This window comes from Apostichopus japonicus, chromosome 12, assembly GCF_037975245.1.
Source record: "Apostichopus japonicus isolate 1M-3 chromosome 12, ASM3797524v1, whole genome shotgun sequence".
NCBI lineage: Eukaryota > Metazoa > Echinodermata > Holothuroidea > Aspidochirotida > Stichopodidae > Apostichopus > Apostichopus japonicus.
Genome location: NC_092572.1, coordinates 5,394,936 through 5,416,540, shown reverse-complemented (window position 1 = coordinate 5,416,540; position 21,605 = coordinate 5,394,936). Strand labels below are relative to the sequence as shown.

The window sequence follows — 21,605 nt, the reverse complement described above, 5'->3', positions numbered from 1 at the left end:
TTATCTATTTGAACTAACCATGGAGCTATAAACCCAGGTTCATAGCTCCATGAGCAAACTAACAACCTTATGTGGTTTCATGCACAAGTACTTGCTAAAAAAGACAGATTTTTACAAGCCCTGCTAGAAGCATTTCCTTGTTTACTTTGCTCAGTTCCTTGCAAGTGTTTTACCAAGAAAGGTAAACAGGGAAATATAAAGGGGGGATGTGTCACAGTTGACTCATAAACAGTGAGGGTTCAAATTAGAGAGAAACTCCCTCCTCCCACATTGAATCATGCTATGCTAAATTCAATGGTCACTAAAGATTTATTGTCTAAAAACCCACACCCATTTTTGTTTTGCTACATATCAATTAAGCCTCCAGTTCCACCTGCCATGACACAAACCTTGCTAATATTATATTACACTGGCACTGTGTATACAATGCTGCTGTAACAAACATAACATATATGCATACTGTAGACAGCTGCTGTACACATGGTGTGAAACATGTCCAAGGCTACAGCCTACTGTAGATGTTAACACATACAGTACATGTTCTGTTTGTGTGCAGTATAAAGGTAAACTAGAGAATAAATTTAAAAGATGAATGTAGATTGAATATCCTGATATTTCTCCTTTTTACATGATACACTTGTTCAGATGTTCCACTAGTTAGTTAAAATTTAAATATCCATCAAGTTTAGTGAATTGCATGTATTTGTTTTTATAGAATCTTGGTATACTAAAGTGTATATACCTGTGCATATATTGCTTGTCATTTGCTTGTCAGCAGGAACTGGTTGCCATGTGGTTGGATGTACAGTATACATATATTGAAGCTGGTGGGAATATAGATATATCTTTGGATCATACAACCACTTCTTCATTTCATGGTCTTTGTTTTTTATTGGTTAGTTAAGGTGTGCAACAACATCTAGGTTGATCGTATGTTAGTTAAAAAGTTTACAGTTCTCTAAGCTATGTACCCTGTAGTAGTGTGATTTGCCTCAGGAATGCCATGCAGTGTGTGTGGTGGGGGTTAGGTATATTAAGGTTATGCATGCTCTGCATAAAATGACATATATGTTATTAGAGACATTCAAAGGATAAGTTCTGCCCTTTTGAACTAAACAACAGATGCACAGCCAGCAATTTTGCAGACGAAATAGTTAGGTATTTAATTCCTACAATATGAGTGACTCCGCAGTACTCTCAGTACTTTTATAACAACACATTTTCAAAGGGTTTATGTCTGCTCATTGAAGTTAACACCACATCCACACCTTAAAATCTTACATACTAGAAATAATCAGGTCTTTGATTCCTACAATATGGATGACTCCACAGTAAGTAATTGATTTGTGGTTAGTATTCAAACTTGGGGAATCAACAGGAAAGTATCTTTATACTGCTGTATCATAACCACCTTACTCATCTACTTCCATGAATTAAGGAACCTTTGGTGAATGGGTGACCCACAGTTAGTAAGTTCTCAGGATTTATACCCATTGTATGCTATAAATGACTAAACAGTTCTTTCATTGATTCTATATAGTCAGACTTGTCTCGATTGAATGAGCATCAATGGCACAACACAATGAACAAGAAATCCTATATGCATCTGAAGGACAGCTTTGTTTACATGGGAGTATTCTACACTGTTACACACACACACACATGCTGGTATTAAAAGCCCACTGTGTAAAATTGTACTCCTTTCCACACAGTGTGACTTGCAGTATACAGTACCACTGTGTTATAATGCAATGCAGTATAGGACTTAAAACAATATAATAAGTGTCTGCTAATGCATGTGTTTCTCTGTATGTGATATTCCACAGTTCTTCCCCAATGCTTCAGATGTCATGTATGAATGCTATGATTAAAACATGTCCATTTAATAACAGCAATCACACATCAATCTCCACAGTAAATTCAACATTTTAATCAATGCCTAATCTCTGTACATAATAGGGGTAAAATTAAGATTCAAAGGATATTTACCATTGGACATCTATAGGTATCACACAAGTTCACAACAATCAGACTAGTGCAAGTTAGCCTGAGAGGTTATCCATTGGAAAATAGCCCAAAGGGACCTACTGTATTGATTTTTGGGGTGGAGGGGGCATTTTCTGAGTCATGACCATTCTTTCTTATGTTGAAGAGGATAAAATCAACTATCGATGGTCTACAAATCTGGAGAATTGAAGGTGCTATAAGGTATTTTAGAAAATCATGGGTGAAACAAGAAGATTCCGCAGTGACAGCTGGCAGATGGGAAGGGGAGCACTTTGGTAGACTTTGAGCTCTTCTAGCTCAAAATCTAAACGTACATGATGGCAAAAGTTGAACGTGTTGTGATAGCCCAAGCCAGTGAGCTATCATATCATTCATATGGTGGGTAGGACCATCTGTTTTACCTCCATGTTAGGAAATGTCAGTTGAAAACTTTTATCTAAGCTCTTTCGGCCTTGGATAGTGAAGAGTATAGTGTGTTACAAGTCAATGGGAGCAATTCATTGTGGTGTGATACCTAGCTACATTCACTTCATTTTAAGGTAATGCACATGGAGCAAACGTTAATCAATATGGATACATTATGAAAGCAGCTAGCAGAGGTGGTATGGTGGTATTTTTTGGGAACTTCCCAATTTCAAACAGCTTTAGAGTATGACGGAATACAATGCCTATGACGTTATGAAATTCATATTTGGAGGTGTAGGAATGCATCACATAGTTTAACTACTCTCTGCTGATAAGGCCATGCAGTTATCAGGAAGTACAAAGTTTGTATATGCTTGGTATTACCTGAAGGTGATGATAAAAGTCATACTACCTATTCCAATTTATAGTGTACCAAAATTCCAATAAAAGCCCAATATTTATTTACAAGGTAACAAAGCACAAGGTAACAACAAAACGTTGAAATAATATCGATGCAATATTGCTTATATCTAGATCCCTAGTTTTTGTGAAATTCATGTTAGCATACTGACAAGTATTAACTGGGGTATATGTAATGCCATATGTAATCTTCTTGGATGTTTAGATCCACAAAATACATCAGTGCTGTACATATTATACAGTAGTATTATGTTTATTTATTTTGGCATGCAGGATATAGATATTCAATACAACCACCATGCACTAGTACTACAGTAGTACCAGATTTAAATTGGCACAGCAATATCTAGTGGGGAAATAAGCTGCACTGTTTGTAACTTATTTCCTCATTAGATATCACTGTGTCAAGTTAATCGGGTACACAAGTCTGTCTTACTTCCTTCTTTAGTATAGTGCAGCTAGTTTCTATTGGAATGAAAACAAGAACAGATTATCATGGTCAGTCAGGTGATTTGAAAAGGAAGTTTGAAGGACTTTGATTTAACAGCTCAGTTTAAACAGACACTTATCAAAGCCACAGCAAAAATGGCCACCAGGGTTTCCTGGAGAAGATAAGCCAGAATATGAGCCAGTACTCTGTTTCCCATCTTTAACCCAGTTAATGCTTAGTAAAACAGGTGGTCACAAATATATAAAGAACTTAAGACACTCAAACCTCGCATTCTTAGAGCAATAAAAAGTTTCTTTCACAATAGCCCCATGGATGTGACCTACTGTTGGCCATGCACAGTATGGGTTAGGCCATCCTCATGTTTAGATTAAAAGCTATTGAGGGACTTTCAGGTTATAGGTTATATAGCTGATATATAGTCACCAAAAGCTATCAACTTAAATCCCACAGCATGAGAGTGTCAGCTACAGTATGGTTTATATTTCAGTATACTACAAACCAGTGGTATTAAAACATGCAGGGTTAATCATTAGAAAAGTGACTAAGTTTCTATCATTGTAAAGTATTAGGACATTACCCATGGGCAGCTGCCAAGTGACTGCATTTAGTGCTAAGCAAAAAGAAACATCACTAGATCAATTATACCAAAATTTAGTGAAGGCTCTCTTGCTCAGTTTATGTCACAATGAAAGCTTGTGACCACCAACATTGTCACAAAAGTATGATATGTACAGTACCAGACAGGGGGTAGGAAGCTTCCAAAAAGTGGGGGGGGCAATATCAGAGGGTACTTTCTCATTCCACAACCACCACTCGTTAACAACCGATACACACCGGCCATATCACTTAAATATTTATGATGTGTTAGTATGCTATCAATGCTATTGTGGTGCTCCGCAACATTGATTATTGATTTATTGAGATTGTTTATTGTTAACCGTGCTACAAAAAGATATGGGATGCCATTTTAGATTGTACAGACTAAAAATAAATAAGTAAAATATAATATTAAAATTAACGAAGGCTTAAGATTTCCAAAAGACAGTTCTTCATCAAATGGGCACATTTTTTTTTGCCAGTAGGGAACATTTGCTATTTGAAAAAAGTGGGGGCATGTCCCCCAGTTCCCCCGGCTCCTACCCACCCCCCTGGTACCAGACAGTTATATTGTAAACTACCGGAGAATGCCAAAAAGTTATAGATACATTATTTTAGAACTACATGGTCACGATAAGCATATTCAGTACTAGTTTTGTGTCATTGTAAAGACTTTAGTTAGGAGTTATATGTAAAGTAGATCATAATAACAATCATTTTTGTTGAGACAGCCATTACAATGTTTTCAAGGCGTAGAGAGTTTGATTTCCCATGGATTAGGCCTGTAATAATTCACTGTTACATTAGTACATGCATGGCAGCAAGGCAACCTATAATGGTAGGCAACTTCCTCATGCAATTTTTCCCATAATGGTCAACAACTTCCTCATACAGCTTTGCCTAGAAGGCTTAATACACTGACATTCATACTGTGCACATATACTACAGTACATAAACCTGATGGTTTTGTTCATGGGAAAAAGCACTCAAAATAGTTATTGACATTTGCACAGTGAATAAAGTACTGTAGGCAAACAAGCCTAGATCTCAGTTGCCTCTGTGAAAATATGAGTCACTGTATTACTGTCTTTTGTGTGTCTGTGCAACAATAGTAAGGAAGTCAGTGAATAGGTGTAGTCAGGTGTGGCTGGATGTTGGCGCTCTTTACATATATATCAAGGGTGGTTAACTAGTAGCAGAGACCTTGTATGGAAAGATTAGACTGCATCAGGCTGTGCTGTGTGTAGTATATATTGAACAGTGACATGTAATGTTGTAGCTTCTTTAACCATGTTGATGACATATATATGAACTTTGTACTTTGTAATTAGATATGATATGTGTGGGTGGGTGGGTATATTGATTAAATCAGGAGACTAGTTCATACTGTTAATGTGTGCATGCACAGGTAACAGGAGACTACAGTAGTTCATACTGTACATATTACAAGGGACTAGTTCATAATGTTAATTGTGTGCATGTACAGGTAACAAAAGGCTGTAGTTCATACTGTTAATGTGTGTATGTACATATTACAGGAAACTAGTTCATAATGTTAATTGTGTGCATGTACTGACCAGTAACAAGAGGCTGTACTGTAGTTCATACTGTAATTATGTGTATGTACAGGTAACAAGAGGTTGTAGTTACTGTTAATTTGTGTATGTACATATTATAGGAAACTTGTTCATACTGTTAATGTGTGTATGTACAGGTAACAGGAGACTATAACACTGTTAGTGTGTGCATGTACAGGTAACAGGAGACTTAGTTCATAGTGTTAATTTGTGCATGTACAGGTAACAGGAGACTTGGTTCATACTGTCAATGTGTGCATGTACAGGTAACAGGAGACTTAGTTCATACTCTCAATGTGTGCATGTACAGGTAACAGGAGACTAGTTCTTACTGTACTTGTGTGCATGTCCAGGTAACAGGAGACTAGTTCATACTGTCAATGTGTGCATGTACAAGTAACAGGAGACTAGTTCATACTGTCAATGTCTGCATGTACAGGTAACAGGAGACTAGTTCATACTGTTCATGTGTGCATGTCCAAACATAATCTCTGCATGACGCGTAATGTACAGATATATATGCTGAAGTATACATATTTGTGTATCATACATTAAATATAAAGATACATGTATACATAAATAGGCCTACATACATCATTTGTGCATGATAACGTTCATCACTTGGTGATTACAGAACTTAACTAATGTGTATATGATGTATTTCACGTACAAACCTGTTTCAGTTTTTACAGGGTAGGTATGAGCGTGACCAGAGGAGGGAGATATTCAACTGAATTTATGGTTTTATGTAGTCTCCCTTACATACCAATTGCATATCAGAAATTTAATGCACATGTTTTGTTTTTAACCAATCAGAAATATATTCATTACAGCTACATTAAAAAGTAGTGTGTGCTGCTTGAAATCAAACAATAGATGAACCAAAATATGTTTGCTTTATACTAATTATGTAATTGCGAAGGTCTGCATAAATGGGTACAGCTATGTGGGTTCCATATGCATGTCTAGCCTGTGTAACACCATTGTGTTCTTATTTACAAAACTGTGATAATATAAAAAATATAAAAATGTTTATTGCAGTTACCCATACTTTGATTATTTGATACATGCAAGTTTAGAACATATCATAACCTACCCTTTTTTTTAAGGAATGTCTGCATTGTATTTTTTCACTCGTCTGAGAAGACAAAGCTTAAGGTAACAGCTCTAGATTTTCTGACATTGATAAAATAAGGCAATCAAGGTTAGAAAGAGTTTGTTCTGAAGTGTCCCGAGGTGATGGAATAGATCTTCATTTTGCCCTCGTTAGAGAAAGGCAAATAGACCTTTATTGTATGCATAAAAATCAATGTTATGTTATCAGGCAAGCTGTAGAATTCTGACCTTGGACAACAACAGTTTTGGGAGGGGCAAAATATTGTTTCCTGTAATTGTGCAGTTATTTTACACACAGAGTGGTGGCACAAATGAAGGCACAGTAATATGAGCTTCAGTCTGGCATGTATGAACGTGATCAGTGAAATATGATTTAATCAGAGGTGATTATGGAAAGGGAGATGGAAATAGGAGATACATATAGTGTATGTATTTATGGTGTGTTTAATATTGTGCATGTCTTTCTTCTTTCCTGCATGAGCCTTCACCTTGTACGTTTCATGGATCAATCATTTATTGGCTATGGACACCTTTGGGTCACTCACATACACTTTTAATTCAAAGCCTTTGTAAATACAAAGTTCTGTATTTCTTTCTGCATTTGTACTAGAACTATTTGAATTTAACTGGTAATTGCATTCACTACCACAACATGTACTGTAAAGCATTACAGTATCTGACATTCAGTTACAGTTTATGTGCTAAGTACTGCACGTAATGCACCTCAGGGTCACTCTTAGCTAAGTTACATGGGCACCAGGTCATCAAGCAAACATCCACCTGGTGGTAAGTATATGGAAAGGTTGCAAACAAACATAGCTAATAACTTGTTGTTCAAGTATCAAGTAGTAAGTATGTTTTTTCTTGTGCACAAAACTTGCTCCCATGTGACATATTGGCTGTATTTTTACTATAAAGCTACAGTAATGTATTGCTACACTGCAAGTTCTCCATTTGCCTATATGTGTGCTTCGATGGTGCCTACTGGGTAGTACATGTATATATGTTATATTCCCTGGAATACTGTTACAGTCTTACAGTATATGAATTGACTGCTGCCCTAGATAAATTCCTAAGCTGGGAAAAAAATATAAGTTGTATAGCAATTAAATAGATCAAGAAATACTGGGCACAGTTGAAAGCATGTAAATAATAATGTATCTACCAGAGCGTTTGGGAAAGTGCTGAATAACACTCACTCAATTTCGATACATTTTATCATAAATACACAATCTCCTCTCATTTTGCAGGTAAATGTGGCAGCAATTCTTCAAGGTAAGTATCTTTATGTTGGAAGATGTTATCCAGTACCCACTCTTAAAATAATGACAAGACCAAGATAGGAACCTTGAAAGTTTGACAGCAGTATATTGTTATTTCAATTTTGTTGTCATTCAACCTAATTAAACCTAATTAATGTATTACGATTGCAGATATAGTTTAAGGTATACATGTACTGACTTTCCTAAATTGATCATATTTGTGCTAATGAATGACAAAAGCCAGACTTTTGTACAAAAACATTAAATAACAGCAGCTGATCAAGAGTTGTTCATTACCTGGTAATCTATGCAGTCAAGTTGGCATGCGTCTGTGTGTGTGTATGTAAAGCCCTAGCTTGTAAACAGAATCTCTCTAGATAAGTAACCTCTGCAGTACTCATATGTGGCCTCCCCATAATAAGTGCAAGAACCATATTGTATTTAGTGGAGGTCAAATGTCATTTGAGAGCTTTACCCTTCAATCAAGATTAAATATGCATCAAAATAAAATAAAACTGTTAGCAAACTGCTTATCCACTAGAGAGCCTGTGTAGGAGAAAGTGTAAAAGTAAGTTGGCCTGATGTTTCGATCCTAGCAGGATTTACTTTAAAGGCTGAATGACAAGTAACAGTAACAGAAGGGACAAAAACACGCACAGAATACAGACAGGTTAATGAGCATGGTGAACACAAAGATATAGATGTAAGGGGATTAGTAGACAAGGGATGGAGAGAAGAAAGAAAGAAACCAGCAGGGGAAGAGGAGAGGTGGGAGATAAACAGTGGTAGGACAAAGAGAGGATTAAGGGAAGGGGAGAGGGAATAAACTGGAGAAGGACAAAAACAGAAAGGTGTGGAGAAAAAGGAGTGGAAGAGAGCCACCATGCATATCTTAAATATGCATAGTAGATTACCCAGATGATAAGTAAAATTGCTCAACAAATTGGTATATATGTGAACTCATTTAAGGTTTTCAGGAGTCAACCCCAAGATATTTCTAAAGGTCAGGTCTCAATGAAGATGGGAAACTTATGCTGATATGAGTTTCCATATGTAGCAGAACCTCCTTACTGTTTTAGGTAGAAATCAAAGGTTGGCAAAGTTATATGCAGTATGAACTTGTAGATGCAATGTTTGTAAAGGCAAATAACTGCTAGGAGGGGTTTCCTCTGGTTCTGAAGCGGCATCCCAGGCCATCTATTGGTGGGTGCTGGCATGACTATCTAAATAGTGGTGCATCAGAAAATATCTGTGAAAAGTGTAGAAAGTGCTTAAAATTTGAGTGCAAAAAATGCCTGCAAAGGAAATGCCTGAGTTATTCAGGCTTGCAGGTGTAATCTACATCATGTAAAAATATATTACATCACATGTAACACCATCATTTATCCCAGCATGGTTGGGATGCTCCAGCACATACTCTACATACTTTCTTTCCTTCCTCCAAAGTTCATCTGTAACTGATGTTAAAGTCACTGCTACAAATAGTCACACTACCAATAGTGAACCAGCACCAGCACCTGTGTACGGAGAGATTAAGAAAGATAGAAAGAAGAAGAGGTAGTCGTTATCCAGAGTTCCTAAACAAGAGGCTCAGATAACTTGCAATTTCATCCCATATTTGCCAACATCTTTGCTACCACTAACTCTTTTCACTATTATATATCGACTGTTCTACTTTTCTTGTCATTGAAAGCTGCAGCAGTAGTTGTAGTTCATCAACCCAAATCTGATTTTGGTTTTATATATACTCTGGCTATGGTGAATTCTGCATTTATGATTGTTTGAGGATGAGGGTACAGGAAAGGCCACATGTTTGAAAAGTAGGGAGTCTTCATCATTATCAAATGCCAATCCTTTGTTTAGACTATTACTTACCCACATGAAATCTGGGATTCTCAAATAGTGCTCTATAGTCGTTTAATCATACTGTATATGCCAAGCAGACCTGAAAGTGTTTTGTAAGGACGGACTAAACAATTATTTTTCCCTCTCCATCTTTTTCTTCTTCTTCTGAAGTTTTATCTATTTTGGGATGAAGTTTGAGTTGAGTCAATGGCTGCATAGACTTCTCTTTTATGTTCTATTTGTTGATGTAAAATCATGTCAACGAACGTTTACATAACTGATATTGCCAACATCCCGAAACACCACAATTAAATATTTAAAGTTTGGTTAAGTATTACTAATTTCTTTCTTGCAAAGCGCAAACAGTGGCAAGGGCATTGAAAATGATGGGATGGATCCTCCCACAGATTACGCTGAGGTGAAAATGAAAAGGTACAATACGAGCATAACAGACATCATAAAAGCTTCTTACTTTGACACATTCAAATCCATTTCAGCTTGTCATCATAACTATTACCAATCACTTTTGTTCAGGAAAGTGTTGGGAAATGACATTATATAGAAATATAGTGTTCATGTGTCATATTGGACTTAAATATTAAAATCTTAGATGTCATTCTTTATTTCCGTTTTGAAGGTAGGAATACTCATCAAAACATCATTGTTTGAAATGTTACTTTCAACCCAGCCTTTGTTACAGTGAGATTCTCAGCCAATGTATCATTTCAATCCTAGAGTCTTTTAAATTGTGAAGCAAAGTATCTATCTGCATAGAAAACAGCATGATACCAAAATGGTAGCTTAGCAATGCATTACTAAACACATGTGTACCCAGTTATGTTGCTTGTGAGAAACTCACCTAACATTGATTTCATAAATGCTTGATTCTCATATTACACTACAGAACACACACGCACACATTTCCCATGCCTAATCAGTGTTACTATTGAAGGCCTTACTTACTTCTAATTTCTTAGGGTTACAATAAAGTACATCACCACAAAGCACATTCTGTATATGTACCCAGTTATATCTGTTTTGCTTGTGAGGATTGGACATAACATTCATTTCAATCATAATAATAATGTACATTTATTCTGCGCCCCTATGACACAAGTGTTGTCAGAAGCGCCTAACAAAGCAAAACATTACATATTAAAGTGACAATTAAATGACTAGATTTTAAGTTGACTTTGAAAGCTGGAAATGTTGCATTCCTCAAAATAACCCATAGAGTATTCCAGAGTGCGGGGGCAGCAATACTGAAAGCATGTTTGCTGTAAACAATTCCTTTACATGAACAGAAAGTAATAACTGGTTTGAACTTCTCGTAATATGCACATTTTCTTTAATCGTTAAGGATGTGACCAGGTAATCTGGGCTTCACCGTAAACAGAGTGATGAGCCAAGGTTAAAATGTTGAAATCAATACACGATTTAACCGGGAGCCAATGCAATCTCTTTAGTATTGGGGTCATGTGATCATACCTGTAACAGCAGGTAATTATTTTAGAAGCAAAGTTCTGGATATTCTGAAGGCGATTTAAGGTATAAGCTGGTGGCCCAACAAATAAGGAAATTCAGAAATCCAGCATAGTCTATATCTATATAACAAATTCATGTTTCTGACGATATTGATACTTCATCCATACAAATGGCTTTGTCAACACAAAAGCTCTCAAAAAATTAGTAGAATTTTGCTCTATGAAGTCATAATCCTCATGAACGAGATATTTGGAGGGCTACAGTAGTGTTCGGTCTTTTATATATTTTTCAAGACTTTCACCATCGAAATATGCTTAATGCTTGAAATGCTCTATTAAGGCCAAGTTGATGTTGATATCAACTCCACTTTGCAGCCCTATTCATTAGAGCTAATCCAAATTTTAAACATCATGATTACTCTACCAAAATATGTTCAGTAAACTTGATTCCAACAGAAAACCCTTGGATGCCATTCAATACAATTTGTTTTTGACAAATTTGTAATGCATTGTAAATAGGTTAGTTAGGCCTGCAATTTACATTGTGAATATATTGTTGCGTTTTATGAAAAATATGTCCTACACTTCTGCAGCAGTTCTATGACATTAATTTAAAGATGGGCTGAATCTTTGCAGCCTTGGTTAAGTAGAAATTGGTCACCCCAATTATATCATTCTTGTATCACAATCTTATCTATGTCAAGTTCCTCACCGCTTAACACTTTCTACTCAACATCAGGACAATAGTTTTATCTGAAGTATACGTAATTTTCAACCTGCAGAGTTACCTCCAACTTTACAGTTTATGTGTTACATGAACAGTTGTCACTGGAACTGCTTGTGGAAACAAATACTGTACAGTAGCTGTGTGTGGTATAGCAATGTAACAACTTATCAACTACAACTGGTCATGAAGTTATGACGCATATTTTACTTTCCACAATTTAGTGTTCTAAAATTTTAAATGCAAAATAAACTTAAGGACACTTAACCTCACCTAACTTCTTTAATCGCAACCATTCATTGAAACCATTGCCATGTTATGAGTCATCACCAAAAAACCATAGAAGGCTTTCTAGTTGGTCAATTTCCGATATCTGCATGCACTTGGGTAAGTTTTGTGAAAATGTAGTGCTGACTTTTGATACAAATCATTCCAGAAACAGAGTCTTTATAGAAAATGAGAAATTCACAAACGTGCAGCAGTTCCTTCTCTGGCATACAATGTATTATCAGGGGACATTTTTCTTTTCTTTCAAATTTTTTTATAGACCGTTGTAGAATACAACCAACCTACAAATGTGGTACCTCCAAAATTTCTTCTGTACCTCTCTACAAGAATAGGAGCATTTTTTCCCCTTAGTTTTTTTTTTATAAACTGGTTGCACTGTGATGAAAACATTACTAGCTGCATGTACCTCATATGAAATAGAATACCTGAAGGTATTTCTGCCACATGAGGGATATAAGGAAGATTTGGAAGGAAACTGTACAAGTTTAAATGTTCCTACTTTCTCTTTTATATCCTGTCAACAGGTGTAGTTAACCTATATAGTTCAGGAAGTAACTAGATTAAATTGTTTATTTCATGAAATTACTAGTTTCGTTGTATTCAAAAACATTGCATAGAATCAAGGAAGTTACAACATTAAGTTGAGTTAAAGAAGATGATCTCTATTGAAACATGTTACGGTTAAATGTATGAAGATTTTCGACAACTTTTTAAGTCTCCAAAAATTGCAATTCCCATAAATCCTAACTAACTAAAAAAAAAAAAAGTTCTATAAGACTTCAAAGTTTTTCAGAGCATATTCCACAGGAGAACTGAAGTATATTTCATGAAAGTCTATTGTAAAGCTCTGATTTCTTTCCATTAGAACTTGCTTCCCCCCCCCCCCGCTCCAACATCTTTATACAAACTGTTTGACTCTATACATTCTGATGAAATTTTTGTAGTTTATCATGTGTAGCAATGATTTGAGGGAGTGTCCCAACAGTGCAAATAAAGTTTTGACATCCAACTCGAAGTTTCACTTAAATTGTGCTAGCAAACACTATTTTACTATTTCTTCTTTCATTTTGAAACCGAAAGATATACATACTTTGGGGGCAAGCAGAAGCTTTGTCAAATAATCTGAAACAGAAATGAGACAGCAAACAGTTAGTAGCTTCAAATGTGTCTAAGATGAGATAACTATTACCCTAAATCTCATATTGATGAGTCAGTCAATTAGTTCATTTCATTGCTTCCTGTATATTATTACCTTACTAGCTAAAAGGAAGCATCGAAAGTGTAATAACTGGCGTTCAAAAAAAAAAGCATTCTCAGAATAAGGCATCTTGTTTTTGTTTCTCCCTTGTTTACACTTCAGTATTTATGTACATTCCAATCCTTTCATTCCTTTTATCAAAAACCTAGATATCCATAATCCCAACTTTTAATTTGGGGAGTATATTGAGAACTAACAAAATATAAGAAATTTTTGCTTTGATTAATTTTCAATACCTTCAATATTTCTTAAACATCATGTTTAATATAGAAGGTTGACATTTCTGCAGACAAAACTTATTGTTTGGATTGAAAATCTGTCTCATTTAAAACGTTTTAAATTTAAATTTTAACTTGGTCTTTTCAAAAGTTGTGTAGCAAGGATAGTCCAGATTTGTAATGTACAGCCTGTAGCTTAATGATATACAGTATAATAATTTATTAAATTATTTCCAAACCCTAACACATTACTTTCATCACTTCTATCAAAATTAATGGCAGACACTGCATTTAATTTTAATTGAAAGAAAATTGAGGATATTTTTAAACAATGAGTCATCAGATGGTATTAACTCTGATGAAGTTACATTTGTAGCTCTGGGGGTTGGGGGGGGGGAGCAAAGCTCCTGGTAGATATCTAATGATGTAATGTGTGGTTTATTACAGTAATTTGTTTTTAACTTCAATTTTAGCATCCTTCTCCTGTATGGGAATTAGTGGTTTACTTGTAGAAACTGAGTCCAAGTAGAAAAGTGTTTTTAGAGTCCTCAATCTTGGGTACCTGGTGTAGGTGTTCTTTTCTTGTTGTCAGCACATTCTTTGGCATTGGACTTAATAGTACTCTGTTTCTTTATATAGTTAAGTTTGGAACAACTGTACTTTCCATCGCTTTAACAAGATTTTCCCACTTGCACTGTAGGTTTGGGTCTCTTTCTCTTTTTCCTTTTACTTTTCCTTTTTTTTTATATTCATTTCAGAAAAAGGCTGTCTGAATATTTTATTCATACTATTTTTGTTTCTTTTTCCCTAGTGAAAAACTGGACGACAATGGGGCAGGTCCTGGAAAGGATCCTGAGATTCCAGCTTATGGAGTAATTCACAAGTAGGTTTGAAATGTCAATATGTTTGTGTTGCATATGTACTAGTACTAATTGCATCATCAGTAATATTTTAAGTAGGTAATTAATTGTTGGTAGTAGTCATTCATTATTATGACACCTTAATTTCGTCTAGTCTCTTGTTAGGTGAAGGAGTAATAAAAGAAATTTGATGTCATTGATATAAATTAGATGCCTTCATTCACATGACAAAATCCCTAACAGTTAAGAAGAGTCTTGTTCCATGTTCCTCCATAGAAAAGAGTGACATTTCAACTCTAATCTTTATACACTTTGGTCAGCTCTGCTTTAACATGTTTTTGATGTTTATACCATTAGTGTGAAAGAAAATGGCAGGGAGGCTCTGAATTTTAACTTTGTCTACTGTGAACAATTGTTCATCAACATTTTATCTTTATTATACAAGGGAAAGAGTTTGGTTGGGGATGCTTGTTCTTTAAAGGCAAAACTTGATGCTGTGCATGATCACTACAAATTGCTGTAGAGTATCATTCAGAAATATGAGCTGCCCAACATAATACATTTCATTGGAAAAGCTGTATTTACAATGATATTCAAAGATTGGCATTGCTGTCTCTTTTATGGGACCTAGTAAATTATAATTTCAGATTTCTTTTTGGTGTTTCCAATTCTACATTACTTATGTATTTTCTTTGTGAATTTCATGCACTTGATAGTACCAGTAGAACTTTTGAACAGTACCTTAAAGAACCCCCTTGCAAATGAATGATATCACCATCATCAGTTTTTATTCTCATTTCTTCCCATAACAGGAATAGAACTAAGGACCCAACTCCTGCCCCACGCAGTTCAATGAGAGATTCCAAAAATCCCTCAAAGCCCAAACAAGATGGACCGGTAAGTAATCATAGTTGGTGTTGTACCAATAATGCCCAATGTCTCCTTTTACCAATAGCCAATATTTTCAAATTATCTGAACATAAGCTATTCCAAAGCAAGAGAAGAAAAAGCTTTGCAACAATAATCTTAAGTCTCCCACTTGTTATCATATGTCCTAAGCCATGCATCTTTTGCTTTAATATCCACCACCAACGCACATAAAATTTTAAATGAAGGACAGCTGATGATTTTGCCACCTAAACATGATGAATCACTCACTTGTACAGATGTTGGTTGCAGTGTTAAGTAGAGTCATTGACTTACAAAGTGCACACAGTATTTACAGGATGCAACCATATCATATAACATATATTCATTGGGGAAAAAATATTTAAAATTATGTAACTTTATTTGCCAAAAGATGATGAAAACAAGTTTTAAAAAACACATCGTAATCGTACGCTTATTTGAGGTGGCATAAAATGGTGTAAGATAACTATTAATGAGCGTGCAGCAGTCATGACAGCAGAAGTAGTTCAACTTTTGCCAGTATGGTATCTGTAGCATCAGCTTTAAGTACTATCAGCCAAATAGGCCACGAGATGTTTAACAATTTTTTTTTTTCATTCGGACGGAGCTGAATGGTTGTCACATGTGAGGACTACAATCAAATCCCAAAAGAAGCAAAGCTATCAACTGCAAACCAATATGAAATAAATTTCAAGTGATTCTTGTATCAGTATTTCCCTAACGGAAGATCAGGCCAGGTTCTATTAATCCACTGTATATGAGAAATCCCCATGGCTATTGAACATGTGAAAGAAGGAAACCGTTTGCACATGGTCTCTTATTGAGATCCTACATGGTAAAAGAAAATATATATCAGCAGTGCAGTTTGAACTTCCTTCAAGTTCAGCAAGGCACTTCGCAGAAAACATTTACCAAATACAAGTAGAATTATTATTATGACGATAATGAAAATCATACTTGATTTCTTAGTATTTTCCATACAGAAGAACAGGGTCCTAAATCCTTCTGCACATTTATGAAAATTCCCATGTGCATTGCACTTGCGTTAGATGTAACCTTTCACTCAGTAAACTCCCAGTGAGATTTTCAAAAATATCAGCTGTGCAATTTAAGCTTGCTTCAAGTTCACCAAGACACCTTTTATCAAATACTGGTATTATGTGTAGATACTTAGGAAGCCCTTAACATGTTTGATTTTCATAGACTGCCTAAGCTATTGCTATACATTTCAAAGTCCATGCTAGTGGCAGACATCCTGTGTAAGCGTAGTATAAAATTTGGTTTTTTTCATAAACATAAACATGAAGATTCATAAACATGAAGATTCATAAACATGAAGATTTTTTTTTTTAATTTGTGAAAAACAAGATGAAAGTACACTACATATACAATGAACTGCTAGAACATTAAATATAAGTGGTATTTACATTAACATGATTGTGTGTCTTCTTTACATAGATTGAAATGGAATATGCTGATCTAGACCATGGCAACAAGCCACCATCGGATGAGGTCAGAAAACCAAAGGAAGAGCCAACGGAGTATGCAACAGTCCAGTCTGTTATAGTCTAAGAACGACTGTTACATTTGTAATGTTTTGGCTATGTTACTGATATGTTACATTGTTCCTGACATCATTATTGGAAAATGATGCGTTCAACTTTTTTTGTTGCAGGTGCCTTTGTGAAAGAAATTGTTATATCTGAGTTAAAGTTATAATCTGGAAAATTTTCAGAATAGACTTTTATTATAAGTGTAATGAATATAGTCCTCTCACCAAAACAAATTACTTTGGGGTTATAACCAACCCTTGATACCATAACCATGAAGAGAATGGTCTAGACAAGCATTTCTTCTCGCTCTGATAACTGTAACTGCCTTAGTATTTCTTTTGTAACTGCCAGTTTCTCTCCCTATTTTGTTTTGAGCTCGAGTTTGAATCATAACATGCCAATTCTGTTAAAAATGTATGAAAATTATGCTGCCATTTTATCCGTTTGCAATTAAGTTCTTGTTAGTTTTTTTTTTCTCTTTTTTGGTCTTTTATGTTTATACATTGCTCCTTGCTATACGTTTAAAATCGCATTTTCATGTTTAAAACAGATATACTTGTTAACAATGCTCTTAGTCAAAAGTTCAATGATACATTGGTTCCTTTCTTAATTTTACCTTATGTGGACTTCTGATAATACACACAAATGTTTCGCAGTTATGGCAAGGATGAAAGAACCTTAGAATGTCTATAAGCTACCATAATAGATTTGGTTATTTCTTCTTTAATTGAAATTTTTCAATGGATATTAAATGCATGGCTCCTCTGAAAGGGTATTGAAATAAATGACTTGAGCAGCCATTTCTTGGATAAAATAGATACCTTCCTTAGCATACAAAGCTGAATGTGCCTCCAGATTTGAATTACAATCATTCTCACAATCATTGTAAACAGAAGGAACTAGCCAAAACATTAATTGGTACATTAATACTGCCATGTTCTGTCATGATTTATTTTTCTGTACCTCTTGATAATGCATTCTTTTATAGCTTACCATGTTTTAATGCTTCACAGTTGCATTCAGTACTTTCCAGGTTTTTTCCTTCTGGTTATCTCAGTTTACTTCATTTCAAAAGACGTTTAATTCAAGTTTGCTTCATTATCTTGTAAGACTGAGTTTGTACATTTTTAATCCTCTTGTTCATGTAATATCTATTGGTATTTAGTTGCACCTGCATTCTTAATGTTAAGACATTTTGAATAAATTTTGGGGTTTTCTTTTCACTACTTGTTGAAATTTGCCATTTATGAGTTTTTCTGCTGGCATTGTTGTCATGTGAGTTGCAAATCTGTGAGTTGTTCAAAGAGTTTGGCATATTTCCGATAAATTTCACAGACGTTTTGTGTCTCTTGGGTAGTAAGAATACTTTTTAAGGAAATATTGGTAGCCTTCCTTGTTCAAGTTACTTTTTGCCATCTCTGGTTTTGAATTTATTCAGGTAACAATTGACTCTATCAAAGTAAAGCACTGTGTCAACAGTAGGGTGCTGAGGGGGATGCAGCATCTTGCAGCCGGGCTGCATAGGACAATCTATTGTGCTCCATAAAGTAAAACAGTAGTCACTGCATGTGTTCAGATATGCCCAGTTTAATGCTTGAAATTGATTGATGCTAACTGAGCACTATTTTCCAGCTACTTTAGCTTTTCTTGTTGACATGTTGCCTGATGGATTCTTTCTCACTCTGTGTACCAACCTTCAACACTTATCACACCTGGTGTGGACAGTTAGAAATGAGTCTTTAATTTCTTGCATGAAACCCAGGTGACATATCAGTAAGTTTGTAGATCACCTAAAATTTCAAAACTTATCCAGTCCAAATCCGTACCAAAGTTTGAAAAGAATTGTCAATAATGTCAGGACATTACATTTTACAACTGGGGTTTCATAGTGAATATATCTAGTCCGAAAAAGAAAACCAGTGTAGTGATAGTCTAGTTAGTGAGATGGACGAGGCCTGCCATTTTGTCACAAACATTTCTGTAAACTTGTTAGTAGCTCTTGTGATGATATTTTGTCATTAATGTTACAGGATCATTGCTTTATGCAACACTTCATGCAAAAGTTGCACTATACTAAGATAATTACAAAGTGTAAATATTATATGCTTAAAATTTGGTGTTTATTGAATTAAAAAGGGCAAAAGCACATAATATAAAAAAATAAAAACATTTTTAGTGTTAATTAATAGTTAACTGCACATTGTTTCTATCATATAAAATATTAGTTTTGTATTAGGTGTGTTGGTTTAAATTTAGTTGAAAATGTTACATTCAATTCATTGTTAAACATTATCACTTACGTACTTTTTGTAAAGGGAAACATGTTAATTTTGGTTACAAATTTGTACAGTTCGCAGATGGTGAGAGTATTTGTAATTATTTTCATAGCACATTGCACCTCATTTTTTCTGGGTTCTTTTATTTCTCTCTTTTTTTTTTTTTCTTTTTTTTTTAGCCTTATGATTCTTTGAGCACATGTAAAATATATAGATGAGTAGAGCTAATTTGTATTCTGTAAAACCATAAGTCTTTGAATAATTTTGTTGTGTGGTAAATCAAATAGTTTTGATAGACAACTTAATTAATTATGCATACATTTGGAAGGATAACATCACACCAATATGTGATAGGAAAATAATATTCTACCCATATACTTGAGATGTCATTATCACAGCCTACACAGTGCATATGAATATTACCCCAGTACCTACCATGTATCAAACAATGCAACATTGCACCTGTATGTATTTGGAGAAGTCAATCAGCAAAGCCGCCTGAGTGAATTGCAATATTTGCATAGTTCGAATCATATAATCTATTGAGAATACTTTGTGACTTGGACACTACGTACAGTACCTTTTATTAAGTCATATTCTTGTACCAAAGTTCTGTGTGCACCGTTCTTCTACTGTAAAACTGAATTAACCGAATTTTCAAGGTCAGCTTGAGTCTTGCACTTCCACTGTGTGAAGATGTGTGAATAGTTGTGAATAATTCACTTTATTATGAGCCGAAGCTGTACAGATCATATAGGCCACTCAGTTCCCCCACAGAGTCCCGATATCTAAATATGTCAATCATTACAGATATATGACCATCAGAGTCTTGCACTCACTATCAAACTTTGATGCTGACCTTCCCTATAAGCAAAGCTAGTGTAGGATAACAAAGGATGCTCATCATCCCAAGTAGAATCAGGTACCAACGTCAGCACTGAACAAGGTGCTACTGTTAAACTTGACCAAGCTCTTAAAAATACAGAATGTACTGATGAGACGGTGGTACCTCCAGCAAAGCAGAGATTCACAAGGTATAGGAAGCTTTAAAGCTGTACTCATTTGCTCACAAAATGACAGGTTATTTTCAATATTTGCCTCCAATCATTTACTTCTCATGTATGCACTGATGTGATAACATCAGCATAGGTTGAAATTTCAATTTCCTCTTAGCTTTCATTGGCAGCTGTATGTTCCACATCTTGTGTTTAAACTGGTGCATAATTAGAACACAATTCTGATATTGTTGTTCCTTGTAAAGTTGCAACTGTGCTCAATTGAATTTACCATACTTGGTGTACATAGTACTCTGTGAACAAAGTACTACCATTCTCTTTGCAACCATTAGACACTTATGCAGTGGTATCCCTTTATTTGGCACACATCTCAGTCAGTTATAAAGTTTATGAGGAATAGCATTTCCAACATAAATTTGCTTTATACGTCACAAAAAGATTTGGTGCTCAGTCATTGCACCATGCAACTTGTGAACCCTGAATTTCATGCACAGTCACACACGTTGCGAACACTTGTATGGAAATTTACACTCATATACACAAAACAGTGCACTGAGATACTGGTGTAGGACAGATTATGCCATATCTTTGACGTATACTAAAATTTGTTGAACAGGTTTGACCAAATTTGACTTGTCTTGAAATATTTCGTATGAACTATTTCAATTGATATTGTTCTGTAAAAAAAAAATGTAAGTACCTTATGTTTCAAAGTTGGGCCCAAAATCTCATTATCAGTCCTATGCCATAAAATTAAAAATGTTCTCAGTGTGTGTCTTTGCAATTGCACCTTACTGTTGTTGGATTACTCAACATTACAAGGAACAGATCCAAAGATTCATTTGGTTGACAGTCCGTTGGGTGCTGTATTACTTAGTATCACGTTAACATGGAGAGTCTTCTTCTGTTGTCCAATGGTTGCAGAGATATAGTTAATTTGTTTTTCTTTCTTTTTTCTTTTTTTTTTAATCGTATTTTACTCATTATAATGCCAAGATTTAAATAAAATTACAACATAACTGTTGCCTTTTGTAACTCGTTCTCTTTTAGTATTTTTGTCTTTTTCATTAGTATAATACAGATGTTTTAATAGTTTTCCTGAAAAGAACAACCATGTGATCTATTACATCACATTGTCCGACAGGTCCAAAGTTGACACCATCTGATGTTTGTTACAACCAGTATATAGAAAGAGGGGAAGGTCTTTTTTGTCTTGTCTTGACACTTTTCCCTCTGATTTAAGAGGATTTGTGTTTATGCATCAGTTGAGGCAAAAGGATAATGCCCAGTATGATGATATGCATGGTTCAATGAAGATTGTTGATACATGAGGCACCAT

At 35.1% G+C, this 21,605-nt stretch overlaps 1 protein-coding gene across 11 annotated transcripts in view; it reads left to right on the top strand.

The window, feature by feature from the left end:
- The window catches only part of LOC139977550 (uncharacterized), a 185,141-nt gene extending 163,851 nt beyond the window's left edge, over window positions 1-21,290 (top strand). For 10 of the 11 annotated variants that reach the window (XM_071986934.1, XM_071986944.1, XM_071986943.1 and 7 more), the window contains 6 exons: window positions 7,824-7,848; window positions 9,282-9,392; window positions 10,038-10,112; window positions 14,464-14,535; window positions 15,325-15,409; window positions 16,880-21,290. In XM_071986934.1, coding sequence (XP_071843035.1) covers window positions 7,824-7,848; window positions 9,282-9,392; window positions 10,038-10,112; window positions 14,464-14,535; window positions 15,325-15,409; window positions 16,880-16,993 — 482 coding nt within the window. In that variant the 3' untranslated portion in view covers window positions 16,994-21,290. The remainder of the gene's footprint in view (window positions 1-7,823; window positions 7,849-9,281; window positions 9,393-10,037; window positions 10,113-14,463; window positions 14,536-15,324; window positions 15,410-16,879) is intronic. The other variant, XM_071986945.1, reaches the window with a different exon arrangement.
- The last annotated feature ends 315 nt before the right edge of the window (window positions 21,291-21,605 follow it).